Below are 18,559 nucleotides of genomic sequence, written 5' to 3' on the forward strand. Positions count from 1 at the left end.
AGAAAGAATTTGGCTAACATTATGCTAAGAACCTTTCCAATCGCCCATACATAATTGGGATGCTTAATTAAGTGACATGCTTAATATGCAAACCCAACACCTTCAGAAATGTTTCAGCTGAACTAGATTGTAAGATGACAATTTGCTTATTATAGCAAATAAAATATTTTGATCCATTTTTATAAGTCTTACACTAACTCTTAAGTTTCATTTGAAGGGAGACATGATCTTTGCATTGTCTCTTAACTTTTTAACCTTTTCAATGAGGTACACTTAGAAGTTTAATGTAAAGGCATAATTTATTTCTTAAAACATGTGAAGTCATTAGCAACCTATGTTGGTATAATATCTAAATGCTTTCAGCTTGTACCATTTGACTCATTTCAAGTTTCATAATTTCCCCTCTTTCATCTCAGAATATATAACCTTGTCTTTACCCGTATGTCTCGGTACACAGAGCTACATATCATTTGTGCTTAATTCAGCTAATGAGAAAATAAATAAGGGTAAATGAAAGCCTTATTTTGTGCATCACTGTGGGAATTTTAGTTCTGTCAGTATGGTAAATATTAAGAGAGAAAAAAAAAGAAAAATCTCTCAACCAGAGTTGACTGTGTCTCCTTTTTTCACTCTTGAAGAGTTTAATTGATAGACTACAGTTGTCACTGGGACACCCATTTTAAACCAGCTGTTCCTTTTGGTAGGTGCATAATGTACTATATTTTTTAGACCTAATCAGACTTTTATTTGCCTTCTCACCAGAAAACATCGGAGATAAACATCTCCCTCCCCTCCTCTATCACATCTAAATTGTGATCTCTCATTAGAATATTTGCATGAATAAAAGTATATATCTAGTGGAAAATATTTCCTTTAGCTTAACACTTAACTTGCATGGGTATATATTTATATATGAAAGTTATCCATAGACAAATCTGATGCTGTTTTTACCTGCTTAAATATTGATAAAGTGGCATAATCTTCAAAAAATTTTATGTACTCAGTTAATCTATTCATCTTTGTCAGTGAATTCCTGAAGTAGCTTGCAGTAGCAAAGAAATGCAATGTAACAGTAACAAAAGTGATAAAGGAGGAATAAAGGAAATGTGTAACTTAGAATGTTTCACTTAAAAGTGGAGAAATTCTGCATATTCTAAACAAGGCCAATGGAGCAGTCTACATATAACATGTAATTGACATTTGTTGTAGGAGAAATGAACTTTCTACTTAATAAAATATTTTTAATTTTTAGTAGCCCCAAATGTTTTATTTTGGATGAGTTTATGTAATGTGGATTTAGAAGTGATAGTATTGGCTTATTTGTAATGTTAGAAATCCCTCAGAAGTGCACTTGTGCTTTCCTATAAGTATAATTACAGTTTGTGTTTAGTACATATGGAAGTAGAATGCTCCGTTAGTTACCTTTTTTCCACCTACATATCCATCCTTATATCTGTATTTTGCCAATTTTAGATGGCAATGTCCTAGATAGTAAGTCAGAAAATGCTTAAAATTTTCAGAATATCACATAAGTATGATACATAGGATTGTAGAATAACGTTGATTTGATGGTTATTTCTGTCATAAACTTTTAGATGTAAGGAAAACACTCACAAATCATTTTAAGAATTAAAAAAACAGTTAATTTAACCATGGTGAAAGAGCTAATGAACTCTAAAGAATGCAAAGATAGAAAACTTGTTTAAGCCCTGCTTATACACCAAATCCTTGCCTGGAGAATCCCAGGGACGGGGGAGCCTGGTGGGCTGCTGTCTATGGGGTCGCACAGAGTTGGACACGACTGAAACAACTTAGCAGCAGCAGCAGTAGCATACACCAAATCAGTCAGACTACGAACAAGATATAGGTAACATAATTTGTATAAGGTGAAACCTGACTGAAAACTTGCATTGTATTATTGCATTCTTAAAACTTTTATTACCAAGTACATTTGTTATCAGTTACACATAATATACTTTTGTTTGCAGACAGAGATAATTTAAGTGAAAGCGTTCCATATGCTAAAAAGTGGTAAGAAACGTGGCAAGCTTCTCATTACATGATAGACTCTATAGAAGGTATCTTTGTATGTGTCGAACTGCCTACGTATATGTGATCTAGCTACCTACTTATCTGTGTGTTTATCTGGATTGGCAGCCCTTTTAAAAGTTAACTTCTCTTTCTCTGTTCTTTCATTTCAGTTTGATTCCTTGTTATTTGGAGACAGTATGAGGCAAATGATTACTGGAACAAAAGGCTTTTTTGTATATAGATTTTCTTTTTCCCAAACTATTGTCTAACCATCTCTTTTTGTTTATCAAAGAACAATTAAGTAAACTGTCCATTAAATTTTTAAACAGCTCGACACCTATTGGATCAGTTAATTTTATAGCATACATTTCAGAAAGCCTTATTATGATATTTTCAAGTACAGTAATCTAAAGGTATGAGAGTATGTTCTAAAAAATTCAGGAACATTTTTTAAAATTACTTTTGAGTTCCTTTCTGTTATTCAGTGATCCTTTCCCTTCAAGTTACAAAATGACATATAATGAATCCATATTTCAAGATAGCAAAGGATAGAAAATACTCTTTCTTTAGTATGATATATGAAGTATAAGTGTTTCTCTTTTTTTTAAGAGAGAAGAGTTAATTCACCCTGAATTTCTCTATTTTTTCTTCTAAATTTGTTTTCATTATTAATTTCTCCTTTCTTTATGACATAAAGTGCCAAACTCAAAAAGTTTGAACTGTGTTAAAAATGGCTTAGGATAAATTGTGAACCATGTCTATGATTCCTATTTTCTCTTTTCAAAGACACATGTTGTTCTAAGAATTTGTTCAAAACCAGTGTTTATATAAATACTTGCTTTTAAATACAGTAAAAATGAATTGTTTTTTCTAGGAAAGAAAGTGATTGCTTTTTCAAAGTTGCAAACTTGGCAAGTTGACAAGTTGTCTGATTCCTGATTAGTATAAGACATGTCTTCAAAGAGTATGACTGCCACCTCATTGAGCAGATGGACGCCCCAGGCTTCTGTGTAGGAGGGCTCCTTGTTCACCTCTTTGCCAGCCTTTACCTGTACTTGTCTCTCTACAGAATTTCTCTCTTCCTCTCAGACTTTCTCCCTGCTTTTCCTTACTTTGCATTTTCCTTGCTTCATTTTTCTGCTCTATTTCTTTCTCACTCTCCTCATATCCTTTTCAGCTCTTTATTCACAACTTTGAAAGGGAAGTAAATGGTAGAAAGAACATTTTGAGCAAAATACCTTAACTTTTTTTCAAATTAATGAATAACCATTGAGTAATCTTTATATTTCCGGACTTCCTGGTATAAGTTTAGTTAGCTTGAAATAGGAAAATGCTTAAAGGATAAGTTATAATATTAAACTTAAGATCCTTTCTTTGAGAGGACCTATTTGTGTAGCTATTTTCTGGGGGTATATAAGTAAATAAACAAATATCCTATATTAGTTACTATATATACTCCTGTAGTAATATGTATTACTGTGTATATTTTTCTAGTACTATGTATAATATATATATATATATATATTTATACATAATTTGAAGATGGTGGTTCTATTTTATGAGTAAGTACACTGCACATCGCACCCCACTCCAGTACTCTTGCCTGGAAACTCCCATGGATGGAGGAGCCTTGTGGGCTGCAGTCCATGGGGTCTCTAAGAGTCGGACACGACTGAGCGACTTCACCTTCACTTTTCACTTTTATTCATTGGAGAAGGAAATGGCAACCCACTCCAGTGTTCTTGCCTGGAGAGTCCCAGGGACTGGGGAGCCTGGTAGGCTGCCCTCTATGGGGTCGCACAGAGTTGGACACGACTGATGCGACTTAGCAGCAGCAGCAGCACACTGCACATACATTCTTTTTACTAGCTTTGATAACAGATATTTAAATGTGTATTTTTCAGTTGTTTAATCATTATTACATCTATCTGAATCATACCAGTAAACTATTTTGAAAGGTTTTTAACTTGTAGCACTGTGCCATTGGTAAGATAATCAGTTATGAAGTATTGAGAAAACTGACATGTTATTATTTATTTCTAACTATGCTAGTCAAAGCAACACATCTTAGCATAATACATAAAAGGTATGGAATATAAAGGTGGAATCTGATAATATCTGATGCCTTTGAAAACCCAGTGTCTAAATACTGGGGTACCTTAATGCCATTGTTAAATAGTTAAATAATATAACAAATATTCTATAAAATTGATTGGTCATCATTAATAAAGGATTTGGTAGGGATGCCATAGAGCTCTGAAGTCGGTTAACATTTGGTGACATCCACTCTTTCTCCTTCTGCCTCCATCAAGGTGCCTGTGTCGGTGGCCATGATGACTCCCCAGGTGATCACCCCTCAGCAAATGCAGCAAATCCTTCAGCAGCAAGTCCTGTCTCCTCAGCAACTCCAAGCCCTTCTCCAGCAGCAGCAGGCAGTCATGCTGCAGCAGGTAATGTGGGTTACCTACTTTGGAATTCTAGCACCTGTGCTGACAGTGCCATGGGCATAAATGACAAATTCTTTCTCCACCAGAAAGGACAACCTGTCTGTATCGTGGAATATACATATAGCATTGTAATTGCAGAACTGCTTAGGAAAGTTTAAACCCCTTAGTCTTTTTAAAGTCATTAACATCTAGAGTAAGAGCCGAAAGAATTGTCATTTCAACATGAGATAAATCAATATTTAAATATTTAAATGCTTAGGTGCATTGGATTTGTAGACTTGCCTGCAAAAGTGCAAAGAGACCTACAGGTAATTGTTCTTTTTGAAATTCCTAACCCTCCAATACTCCTTTTAGTTCACATAAGGATGAAAGTGATTCTGACCTACTGCTACAATGGAAAAGTAACATCTCAAATTTTCCTTTTCAAAATTCATTTGTAATTTAGGAATAGAAGTATCTACTTATTATAACAAAGTTGAGCAGCTGAGCCACCAATTCATGAGATTTATCTTTTTCAAATAACAAAAAAACTAATGTTCCTAATATATATATATATATTATTGGAGCCTCAAGTTTATATAAAGTGGACTTTAGTCATAGACTTAATTTTTCATAGAGAAAATAATGTGCTTTACCTGAATTCTTATAGATTTAATTACTTTGCTATGTTCTGTGATGGTGACCACAGACCAACTGCTTATATTTCTAACTCTGATCTTCTGTCCATCTGATGGATTACAGTTTTTTTTCTGGTAAGAACCAGTCACCCTAATCTTACGTAACTCTGTAGTTGGTTCTTATAAGTGGTAGAGTAGACGGCAGATATAATAATCTAGGTTATTCATTTGGCTCTAGCACTTTAGAATACAGATTTTTCTATACCCCTTCATTTAGGATATTTTGGACTCTGAATTGCGAAGTTTCAGAACTGGCTTGGGAAAAAAAAAAATATATGTAGATCTGTCTCCTGGAATCCAGTGCATATTGGTTGTTTTTCTTGTGAGATGAATCTTAATGGAGACTCTACCCTGTACCAGTGTAGAAGAGTTTAGGAGGTTTATAATACATGCAACTTTTGCCTTTATTTATTAAAGTCAAAATGGTTTATTCAGCAACAACTACAAGAGTTTTACAAGAAACAGCAAGAGCAGTTACATCTTCAGCTTTTGCAGCAGCAGCAACAGCAGCAGCAGCAGCAGCAGCAACAGCAACAGCAGCAGCAGCAGCAACAGCAGCAGCAGCAACAACAGCAGCAGCAACAGCAGCAGCCGCAGCAACAGCATCCTGGAAAGCAAGCAAAAGAGGTAGGATCCGGCCAGCTCATCCATGCAGAGGAGCGCGAGGTTGGGAAGGGCACAGAGAGGCCAGGGCAGTCTTTGGTCTTCCTATCACCAGGCTCTTGCTGTCAAAGATGCACTATTATACATTTGTACTGAGCTTAATAGCAGTGACAGTGGAACTCTCCTGTTCTCCTTTTTTGTAGCATGGGACTTGAGAGTTATAATCCAATGCTGCTGTCGTCTAATGTTCACTAATGAATCACAGTGTACAAAGAGCAAGCTGTGTGGTGGACAAAGTACTGATTATCTTGTATGCACGGAGAATCTAAGTTGGTGAGGGAACCTTATTTTTCTCAGTGGTGCAGCTCAGAGAACATGCATGCAAATTGAGCCTGTTATTGGGGGTTGTGGGGGGAAAAACGGAGAAAGTGGTTGGGCACAGATTTCAAAGTCACAGGCCCCTGATTAATGACTGCTACTGTAGGTTTGGAGTGGCGAGTAGAAAGTTCCAGTTTGATATGCTCATAAATCAAACTGACAAGCTGGCTTCTCAGGCCTAGCTTGCACTTGTCAGCAAACTGCATCAAATATAAACATAATACAAACAAAACATGTTGAAGTAGTTAAATTGATCAGCAGGTATCAGAGCTGTTGTCTTCAAGCTGCCCATTATGCAAACGTACAGGAAACAGTTTTGACCCCCTGAGGCTTTGTTTCTGTTTGGATTTGTGAATAGAATTTCAGACAGCCATCAACTACAGAATAGAAATTGCTCCCTTATTTCTCCGGAGGCTTTGGGCAATCCACATGACTTGCTCCATTATGCAGTCTGTTTTCCAGTGAGCGCATCAGAAGTTTCTCTTTTTCCCAAACTAAAAAGGAAAGGTCTTCCACAGCAGCTTGTCTTTCTCTGAAGTGTGACTGCCTTCTCATACCCTCCTGAGTCCAAAAGGAGTCTGGTTTGTCTTGTAATGCCTCACAAAATTGGAACTTATACTTTTCCTTATAATAAGGGCACGTTTTGGGGCCTTGAACATAATTCTGCCTTTAATATATTCCAGTAAGAGAGAAGAGGAAGAGAGGGAGCTAACAGGCCTGTCCTATTAAGGCTACATCCCAGTTTACTAATAGATCACTAGAGACCACGGTCATGGACTTCTGCAGATCAAACTTACTGAGTTGGAAAAAAAATAAAAAGTGCTGTTGAAGTTGACTGTTTCCATCAAGTGTCATTCTTTGAGTATAAATAAATTTATTATCATCTGAAATAAGCCCATTTAAAAAGTCTGAACCATTGTGACACACTTTCTCTAGACCTTGTTCCATCCTCTTTTCTCTGCTGCTGTGTTAATATTTGAAAGAAAACTGAAAATCTAGAGCTTGCTCACATTCTTCCCTTGAACTTTGATGGTGGGATGACCATTCACAAATGCACCAGGGCAATGAAATGAATGTGTGTTTTTCTATATGAGAACTGTTTGCACAGACTCTGCCTTTCATTCACTGGGTTGGGTTTTCTGACACCAGCAGCAGCAGCAGCAGTTGGCAGCCCAGCAGCTTGTCTTCCAGCAGCAGCTTCTCCAGATGCAACAACTCCAGCAGCAGCAGCATCTGCTCAGCCTTCAGCGTCAGGGACTCATCTCGATCCCACCTGGCCAGGCGGCACTTCCAGTCCAGTCGCTGCCTCAAGGTACATACAAACATGGTGCACATGTCATTTCTAAGCTTGCATTTCTATCACTGTGTGGCCTGTCTACACTATACCTTGAGAAATTTTTTATGACCTTCATGTTTATTATTAAAACATGATTGTTATGAAAACAAAAACAGAGTGACTTAAAACCTTTGCAGGGCAGCAAAAGCAGTTCTGAGAGGGAAGTTTACAGCAACACAGTTTTACCTCAGGAAACAAAAAAATCTCAAACAACCTAATCTTACAAGTAAAGCAGCTGGACAAAGGAGAACAAGCAAAACCCAAAGTTAGTAGAAGTTTTGAGTATGTGATTTAGGTGCACATACTACTGTATATAAAATAGATAATAAAAACCTACTGTATAGCATAGGGAACTCTACTCGTACTCTGTAATAATCTATATGGGGAAAGAATCTGAAAAAGAATAGATGCATATATGTATAACTTGGAGAAGGAAATGGCAACCCACTCCAGTGTCCTTGCCTGGAGAATCCCAGGGACGGAGGAGCCTGGTGGGCTGCCGTCTGTGGGGCAGAGTCCACAGAGTCCGTCGCACAGAGTCGGACATGCCTGAAGCGACTTAGCAGCAGCAGCAGCAGCAGCAGCAGCAGCAGCAGCAGTATATGTATAACTAAGTCACTTTGCTGAGTACCTGAAACTGACAACATTGTAATTCAGCTATACCCTTTTATAAAATAAAAATTGAAAAAAACATGATTGTTAACATGGTTGCATGCCTCTTTGTCTTGAGACTCAGAGATTTTATTACACACTGCTTTTTAAGTGTTTGGTAAACTGCGCTCAAGTGCTTTGTTAGATATTAAATGTGTATTTATTTGTTTTACAGAAGAAAACGTGTAAGAACAGCACAATTCAAGGTATCAAATATATACTGAAGATCTGCAGGGAATTGGATTAGTGAGAAGGCTAACAACACTCTATTTAACATAAGTGAGCTGATAGGAGTTTTGGTGAACAACTGCTAAGAAAAAGATAGACACTCCTAATCTGCACACTAAAATCCCTACATATAAAAGGGAGGCTTTATGTATTCCTACAGAGAATATTCCAAGTTATGCTTGGGGGACCTCCTCATACATCCTGGACCATATTGATCCTCCTTTCTCTAAAATGATGTTGCTATAATTATGAATTATAGCTTTAAAAAGTTGTCAGTTGTATTCTTATTTTTCTGATAAGAAAAACTTGGATGTTCTTTAATAATTCAATAACACAATACCATACAAATATAAAATTGTATGTATTCATTATTGTACTCAACTTTGGGGAAATGGAAAGGGTTCTAAGTAAAAAAAGAAAACAGAATAGTAAACAAAATGGTTCTTTGTGTGCTAAAATTCTCAATACTGGTAAAATTCATGTATCTATAAATATAATGGAAAGCATATTCTAATTTCCATTAGGATTTTGTTGGAATAAGCTTTAATCCAAATGAACTTTAATTCAAATAATTTATGCTTGTTCCAGGGGAGCTCACATTGTAGTAATACTTGCTATGCATTTTTCTGCCTCTGTAGGAGACACTGAAGAAAATAAAAAATGATTAAGTATACCAAAAAATTATAATTAGGCAAGTAACATGGAAATTTACATTACCACATGTCAAATAGATAGCCAATGGGATTTGCTGTATGGCTCAGAAAACTCAAACAGGGACTCTGTATCAACCTAGAAGGGTAGGATGGGGCGGGAGATGGGAGGGGGGTTCAAAACAGAGGGAATGTATGTATACCTATGGCTGATTCATGTTGAGATTTGACAGAAAACAACAAAATTCTGTGAAGCAATTATCCTTCAATAAAAAAATAAATTACAAAGAAAAAAAAAGAGCCTTTTAAATATTCAAGTTTTTGTTTGTTGCACATTAAGTTAAAAATACCAGGGTAGATGTTTTTCTCTTTATTTATCAAATTACTATCTCTATGGCTTAATTTCCCCAGAATTCCTCTTTCATTTGACTTTAGATACTCTAATGCACCTGATTGCATTACTCTGAAGAAATCAAGAGAGATAAAGTTTAAATTGTGAAAGAAAAACAAGGCAGTAAAACCATTTTTTTCTGTGTCATTCCAAAGAGAATTGGAATAAACCAGCATGATTTTATTTGAGTAAAACCATTCAAACATTTAAAAAATGTTTAAAATGCTCATAGAAACAAAATGTAACTTCTATAAAATATACTTGTTGAACTGCATTCTTTAAAATCAAGCATACAAATATCTTGTGAACAAGGAAATTCATTATGATATAACCATTCTAATAGTTTTTAAATGAAAACTTTCTCTTATTCCTGAGCTTTTTTTTTTGATAGAATTATCTCCTTTGTTTTTCTTGTTTTTTTTTCCAGTTTTATTGAGATATAATTTATATACAGCACTGTATAAATTTAAGGTATGCAGCATAGTGACTTGGCTTACATACATCATGAAAAGATTGACTTACAACCCTGAGTTAGCCCCTGATGTTACGCAACGTAATGATTCACTATTTCTCTGCTATTTAAAGTGATTGATCACCACTTATTTTTCTTCCATTTGTATCTCCATAAAATACATGAGAAATAAAACACACAGAATGGAAAATGCTGAGGGAAAAGAAGTAAAACTGAAAACATTTGAGCAGTCTTGGTTTGAGCAGAAAATGGATTTAAACAGTTTTTTAATTGAAATATAGTAGACTTACACTGTTGTGATAGTTTAAAGTGTTAAGTGATTCATATATATATATACACAAAAATATATATAGAAAGAATATATATATACACACATATATTCTTTTTCAGATTCTTTTCTCACATAGGTTATTAAAAAATATTGACTGTAGTTTGCTGTACTATATAGTAAGTCCTTGTTGGTTATCTATTTTATGTATAGTAATGTGATGCAGAATCCCAAACTCCTAGTTTACCCTCCCTCCCCTATCCCCTTCGGTAACCATACATTTGTTTCTATGTCTGTGGGGTTATTTCTGTTTTATATATAAGTTCATTTGTGTCATTTTTCATTTGGATTCCACGTATAAGTGGTATCATATGATACTTGTCTTTCTCTGTCTGGTTTACTTCTCTTAGTGTGATAATCTCTGGGTCCAAACAAAAGAGATGGAAGTCACCATTGTGTTTTCAACTGTTTAGATAAATGTACGGAAAGTGCCATTGTGGAGACTCATCAGCCAAACTCAGAAGGAATGTGTCAGATAAACCAGCTATGCTAAAGAAACATGAGTTCATAGCACACTTGTGGAATTTCAAAGTTAAAGTGGGACAAAGTAAAAAAGTAATTGTAAAAGGAAAAAAGCTGAATCTTTGCCTCAGCTACTGCCTGTTTTGAACAAAAATGTTTTAATTATTTTTTTAACAGCTTCTCAGTTAACTTTGCATGAGGTTTTTGGTTGGTTGATCAATTAGTTACAAATAATAACCATATGAAAACAAAGTAGGATTAATATGCAATGATAATAGTCTCATTGTATCTTAAAAAATATGCTATACTAGCAGTATTTATCCCCATGATTTAACACAGCTTGTTCAGACTACTTTTAAAGCTATGATTTTTTTTCAACTGTATAAAAATTTGTGCATGAGAATTAGACATTAGAAATTTATAATTTTGATAAGGAAATTCACAGACATTTTTCTCTATGTTGCAAAATGATGCAATGTTGTATTTTATCATTTTAAAGTAAGGCATTTTAAATACTGAGTATTTAAAGTCATCATGAACATTACTACAGTTACTACAATCCTGGATTTTAATGTAAAGTAGGCAATTAAATTATGATCTCTAAGTTTGTATATAGAGTGACTGTTGGTATACAGAAGTCAAATAAGAAAGGATGGATTTGTAAATCCGTCTAGAATAAACTACTGATTGTAAAAGTATTTAATGCACAGTGTACTTTAAATATCAACTAATAATTATTTAGTGACATATCTTCATGACATAGTATTAAAAGACGCTTACTCCTTGGAAGGAAAGTTATGACCAACCTAGGTAGAATATTAAAAAGCAGAGACATTACTTTGCCAACAAAGGTCCGTCTAGTCAAGGCTATTGTTTTTCCAGTGGTCATGTATGGGTGTGAGAGTTGGACTGTGAAGAAAGCTGAGCACTGAAGAACTGATGCTTTTGAACTGTGGTGTTGGAGAAGACTCTTGAGAGTCTCTTGGACTGCAAGGAGATCCAACCAGTCCATCCTAAAGGAGATCAGTCCTGGGTGTTCATTGGAAGGACTGATGCTGAAGCTGAAACTCCAGTACTTTGGCCACCTCATGCAAAGAGTTGACTCATTGGAAAATGGGGGCAGGAGGAGAAGGGGATGACAGAGGATGAGATGGCTGGATGGCATCACTGACTCGATGGACATGAGTTTGGAATAAACTCCGGGAGTTGGTGATGGACAGGGAGGCCTGGCATACGGCGATTCATGGGGTCGCAAAGAGTTGGACATGACTGAGCAACTGAACTGACTGACTGACTGACCCTTGTTTACTATGGTACTTAAATAGGATTAAAAAATTAAAACTTAAAAAAATATGAAATTATTGTGACATGCACTTTAAATTTTGATATATATTTTTGACATAAGATGAGGTCAGTGTATCCCAATACACAGTATATATTCACAAATTCAGTATTACTCCAAGAACTTACATATGTATACACATACTTACCCTGGAGAAGGAAATGGCAATCCACTCCAATATTTGTGCCTGGGAAATCCCATGGACAGAGTAGCCTGGTGGGCTACAATCCAGGAGGATGCAAAGAGTTGGACATGACTGAGCAACCAAACAACAAAAACACATACATATATGTGTATGTATGTGTGTGTATACACACACACATATACATATATGTGTGTATACACATACACACATATACATATATGTGTATGTATGTGTGTATACACATACACACATATACATATATGTTTCATTCCAACTTTTAAAAATTTTTTGAATTTATAATACCTGTCTAAAATAAACATTTTCATTACCAATCTGAGAGACCTAACAGGGAATTTTGGATAAAAACCAGTGCAATTTTGAACTAACAAAATCTATTTGTCAAACTAGATGAGCTTGGAATCAGAGAATTGTTGAACAATAAAAAAAAAGATATATTTTGAAATAAAGTATAATAATGTCCTTTATGTTGAGTTAGGACTCTGCTGAAGTTCATCTTTGGCATCAGTGTTCAGTCAAAGTCAGCTATTTGGCTTTGACTTCATGTTCTGCTTGTGAAACTCTAAATAGCCAAATTCCTACTTCAACACCACTCTGGCATCCTTAAGTTTTTGCTTTATCTGTGATAATAGGCTTACATAGAACATATATATAATAAGGGTAATAGTACTAGCATTATGAACAATGTAAGTCATAAAGAATTATTGTTACCATCTTAGTATTCCCTTTCACTTACCAAATAAACCTTCTATTTGTAACTTACGGAAATCTTCTTTGGAGTTTTACATCCTGGAAACTCCATCAGTGAGATAAAGTTTGAATGAAAATTTGTTGTTGGGGTACTAAAACTTTGCAAGTTACCTGTGAATGCTGTTATGCATTAAAAACTAACTGAGGGTGACTTTCCTGGTGGCTCATCGGTAGAGAATCTGCCTGCTAATCCAGGAGACAAAGGTTCAACCCTTGATCTGGGAAGAGCGTACATACTGAAGAGCGATTAAGCCCATGCACCACAACTAGTGAGCCTGTGCTCTCGAGAACAGGAGCCGCAACTAAGGAGCCCGCGTGCTGCCACTGCTGAAGCCCACACCCTACAGCCTGTGCTCTGCAATGAGACGCCTCTGCGATGAGAAGCTAGCATGCAGCAGCTAGAGAGTAGCGCCCATTTTCTGCAACTAGAGAAAAGCCAATGTAGCAACAAAGACCCAGCAGAGCCAAAAATAAACTATTTTTTTAAGTTTTAAAAAATTGACTCAAAAAATAATAAAATTGGGTTTTAAAAAAGCTAACAGGGATAAATAAATACATGGGGAAATATTAAAAATATATGGAGTTAGTTTTTGAGAAAATTTAAATGAGATAGGAAGATAGAGATTAAATTGGATTTAATGTGTAGGTTATATGTCTTTTTTTTTTAATTTAATTTTATTTTTAAACTTTACATAATTGTATTAGTTTTGCCAAATATCCAAATGAATCTGCCACAGGTATACATGTGTTCCCCATCCTGAACCCTCCTGAACCCTCCTCCTTCCTCCCTCCCCATACCATCCCTCTGGGTCGTCCCAGTGTACTAGCCCCAAGCATCCAGTATTGTGCATCGAACCTGGACTGGCAACTCATTTCTTACATGATATTTTACATGTTTCAATGTCATTCTCCCAAATCTCCCCACCCTCTCCCTCTCCCACAGAGTCCATAAGACTGTTAATTCTTTATGAGTTGTGGGAAAACTTTGCCACATTAAGATATCATAATCAAGAAAAATGAGAAATCATTGTTTTTGTAAGAGAATATCAAACTGTGAACATTTAATAGTTAAATCATAGCAGGAACAGTTTTTATGTCAGATGTATTCCTGTATCCTAGAAATTCCTTTCCTTGGTTGAGATACTTGCCTTTGGTCTCAGTTTCAGCAAAAAAAAAAAACTAGTTTTACTCCCTGTAATTCAGCATTTGAACAAAATGTTTATTTGGTACACCTCTCATTGAAAATAGATTTTAAACAGGGGCATTTTGCATACAGGTTATAGTAAGCTCCTAGTCAAATACAGATCAATAAGATGTTAGGTTTGGCAAATTATAAATCAACACGTGGCTCTCTGAGGGACAGCTCACCAACTGCAATAATTGTTGCCACTGGAGAGGAGTTCTGGGGACACAGAGGTCAGGACTAGTATGGAAATTTAAGTTTGCAAGGCGTACCCTTCTCTGCAGTTCAGTCATTTTGCCCATGTGTGTATACTGGTTTTTCAGATTGTAAAATTTAAGATGAAAAGTAAAAATTAACATTTCAATAATTCAAGTTATTTAATATCAGATTGGTTCAATATACATATGAATAATATAATACTCTACAAAAATATACTTTTATTATTTTTAGTTTTGAGTAACCCTAAAATAAGCAGACCATTATTAAATTAATTAATTCAAGTAGACTGACTTTATATAATGCCATATTAAAATTACTTATTTAATAACAAAATTATTACTGAATGTAGAAAATAAAAGGACATGGAAAGAATTATTTTTATTTTTGAGTGTCAGAGAGCTGCTCATGTATTAATAATTTTTACCAGTATGTGAGACCACTGGAATTTTTAAATTGTGTGTGCCTTTAGGATGTATAATCTAGATGTGAATCTAGATGTGAATTACCAAATTTTCATTAATTCTTAGCACAGTGCTTGGCACCTAGTAGTTATTCTACAAACTCTGACTCTAGGAATAAAGAATTACTTGATTTATCTGTGGTATTATATGGAATTTGATTAGCAATTATTGTTTTTCTTTCAACTCCTGAAAGAAGAAACCTTTTAATGCTTGTCTATAGTACTGGCAGTGAATAGCAACAAACCGAATCAGCAAACTAAAATGGACTGGAATGGGTGATTTTAACTCAGATGACCATTATATCTACTATAGTGGGCAAGAATCCCTTAGAAGAAATGGAGTAGCCATCATAATCAACAAAAATTCTGAAACAAAAGAGTTCTGGATGCAATCTCAAAAACGACAGAATGATCTCTGTTTGTTTCCAAGGCAAACCATTCAATATCACAGTAATCCAAGTCTATCTCCTGACCAGTGATGCTGAAGAAGCTGAAGTTGAACAGTTCTATGAAGACCTACAAGACCTTATAGAACTAACACCCAAATATGATGTCCTTTTCATTATAGGGGACTGGAATACAAAAGTAGGAAGTCAAGAAATACCTGGCGTAACATGCAAATTTCGCCTTGGAGTACAGAATGAGGCAGGGCAAAAGCTGATAGAGTTTTGCCAAGAGAACACACTGGTCAGAACAAACACCCTCTTCCAACAACACAGAGAAGACTCTACACATGGACATCACCAGATGGTCAACACTGAAGTCAGGATGATTATATTCTTTGCAGCCAAAGATGGAGAAGCTCTATACAGTCAGAAAAAAACAAGACCAGGAGCTGACTGTGGCTCAGATCATGATCTCCTTATTGCCAAATTCAGACTTAAATTGAAGAAAGTAGGAAAACCGCTGCACCATTCAGGTATGACCTAAATCAAATCCCTTACAATTATACAGTGGAAGTGAGAAATAGATTCAAAGGATTAGATCTGATAGTCAGAGTGCCTGAAGAACTATACAGGAGGCAGGGATCAAGATCATCCTCAAGAAAAAGAAATACAAAAAGACAAAATGCTTGTCTGAGGAGGCCTTACAAATAGCTTTAAAAGAAGAGAAGCAAAAGGCAAAGGAGAAAAGGAAAGATATACACATTTGAATGAAGAGTACCAAAGAATAGCAAGAAGAGATAAGAAAGCCTTCCTCAGTGATCAACGCAAAGAAATAGAGGAAAACAAGAGAATGGGAAAGACCAGAGATCTCTTCAAGAAAATTAGAGATACCAAGGGAACATTTCATGCAAAGATGAGCTCAATAAAGGACAGAAATAGTATGGACCTAACAGAAGACTCAGAGAAGGCAATGGCACCCCACTCCAGTACTCTTGCCTGGAAAATCCCATGGACGGAGGAGCCTGGTGGGCTGCAGTCCATGGGGTTGCTACGAGTCGGACACGACTGAGCGACTTCACTTTCACTTTTCACTTTCATGCATTGGAGAAGGAAATGGCAACCCAGTCCAGTGTTCTTGCCTGGAGAATCCCAGGGACAGGGGAGCCTGGTGGGCTGCCGTCTTTGGGGTCGCACAGAGTCGGACACGACTGAAGCAGCTTATCAGTAGCAGCAACAGAAGACTGCAAGGAGACAGTCCATCCTAAAGGAGATCAGTCCTGGGTGTTCATTGGAAGGACTGATGCTAAAACTGAAACTCCAGTACTTTGGCCACCTCATGCAAAGAGTTGACTCATTGGAAAAGACCCTGATGCTGGGAGGTATTGGGGGCAGGAGGAGAAGGGGATGACAGAGGATGAGATGGCTGGATAGCATCATCGACTCGATGGACATGAGTTTGGGTAAACTCCAGGAGTTGGTGATGAACAGGGAGGCCTGGTGTGCCACAATTCATGGGGTCACAAAGAGTCGGACATGACTGAGTGACTGAACTGAACTGAACAGAAGCAGAAGATATTAAGAAGAGGTGTCAAGAATACACAGAAGAACTATACAAAAAAGATCTTCAAGACCCAGATAGTCACGATGGTATGATGACTCACCTAGAGCCAGACATCCTGGAATGTGAAGTCAAGTGGGCCTTACGAAACATCACTACTAAAAAAGCTAGTGGAGTGACAGAATTCCAGTTAAGCTATTTCAAATCCTAAAATGTGATGCTGTGAATGTGCTGCACTCAATATGCCAGCAAATTTGGAAAGCTCAGCAGTGGCCACAGGAAAAAGGTCAGTTTTCATTTCAATCCCAAAGAAAAATAATGCCAAAGAATGCTCAAGCTACCACACAATTGCACTCATCTCACACACTAGCAAAATAATGGTCAAAATTCTCCAAGCCAGGCTTCACCAGTATGTGAACTGTGAACTTCCAGATGTTCAAGCTGGATTTAGAAATGGCAGAGGAACCAGAGATCAAATTACCAACACATGTTGGATCATTGAAAAAGCAAGAGAGTTCCAGAAAAACATCTACTTCTGTTTTAAAGCTATGCCAAAGCCTTTGACTGTGTGGATCACAACAAACTCTGGAAAATTCTGCAAGAGATGGGAATACCAGACCACCTGACCTGCCTCTTGAGAAATCTATATGCAGGTCAGGAAGCAACAGTTAGAACTGGACATGGAGCAACAGACTAGTTCCAAATAAGGAAAGGATAACATCAAGGCTGTAAATTGTCACCCTGCTTATTTAACTTATATGCAGAGTACATCATGAGAAATGCTGGCCTGGATGAAGCACAAGCTGGAATCAAGATTGCCAGGAGAAATATCAATAACCTCAGATATGTAGATGATACAACCCTTATGGTAGAAAGCGAAGAAGAACTAAACAGTGTCTTGATGAAAGTGAAAGAGGAGAATGAAAAAGTTGGCTTAAAGCTTAACATTCCAAAAACGAAGATCATGGCATCTGCTCCCATCACTTCATGGGAAATAGATGGGGAAACAGTGGAAATAGTGAGAGACTTTATTTTTGGGTGCTCCAAACTCACTGCAGTTGGTGACTGCAGTCATGAAATTAAAAAATGCTTACTCCTTGGAAGGAAAGTTATGACCAACCTACACAGCATATTAAAAAGCAGAGACATTACTTTGCCAACAAAATTCTGTCTAGTCAAAGCTATGGTTTTTCCAGTAGTCATGTATGGATGTGAGAGTTGGATGTAAAGAAAGCTGAGTGACAAAGAATGGGTGCTTTTGAACTGTGTATGGATGTGAGAGTTGGATGTAAAGAAAGCTGAGTGACAAAGAATGGGTGCTTTTGAACTGTGTGTTGGAGAAGATTCTTGAGAGTCCCTTGGACTGCAAGGAGATCCTAAAGGAAATCATAAAGTCCATCCTATAAAGTCCATCCTAAAGGAAATCAGTCCTGAATATTCATTGGAAGGACTTATACTGAAGATGAAGCTCCAATACTTTGGCTACCTGATGCAAAGAACTGACTCATTGGAAAAGACCCTGATGCTGGGAAAGATTTAAAGTGGGAGGAGAAGGGGACAACAGAGGGTGAGATGGTTGGGTGGCATCACTGACTCAATGGACATGAGTTTGTGTAAACTCCAGGAGTTGGTGATGGAGAGGTAGGCCCGGGGTGCTGCAGTCCATGGGGGTCGCAAACAGTCAGAGACAACTGAGCGACTGGACTACACTAATTGCATGTATACATCCTTGAAATACTGTTTTAAGGGAAAGTGAATAATCTTCACTTAAGATTTTATGTTGATTGTTAATCTATGATGCTCTAGTCCACTGATTCCCAGATCCCAGATTGTGCTTGCCAATA

General features: G+C 36.6%; 1 protein-coding gene across 8 annotated transcripts in view; it reads left to right on the forward strand.

Moving 5' to 3' along the window:
- FOXP2 (forkhead box P2) overlaps positions 1 to 18,559 on the forward strand; it is a 666,216-nt gene that overhangs the window by 583,154 nt on the left and 64,503 nt on the right. For all 8 annotated transcript variants that reach the window (XM_070369572.1, XM_070369571.1, XM_070369570.1 and 5 more), the window contains 3 exons: positions 4,344 to 4,481; positions 5,591 to 5,782; positions 7,286 to 7,448. In XM_070369572.1, the coding sequence (XP_070225673.1) occupies positions 4,344 to 4,481; positions 5,591 to 5,782; positions 7,286 to 7,448 (493 nt within the window). The remainder of the gene's footprint in view (positions 1 to 4,343; positions 4,482 to 5,590; positions 5,783 to 7,285; positions 7,449 to 18,559) is intronic.

This window comes from Bos mutus, chromosome 4, assembly GCF_027580195.1.
Source record: "Bos mutus isolate GX-2022 chromosome 4, NWIPB_WYAK_1.1, whole genome shotgun sequence".
NCBI lineage: Eukaryota > Metazoa > Chordata > Mammalia > Artiodactyla > Bovidae > Bos > Bos mutus.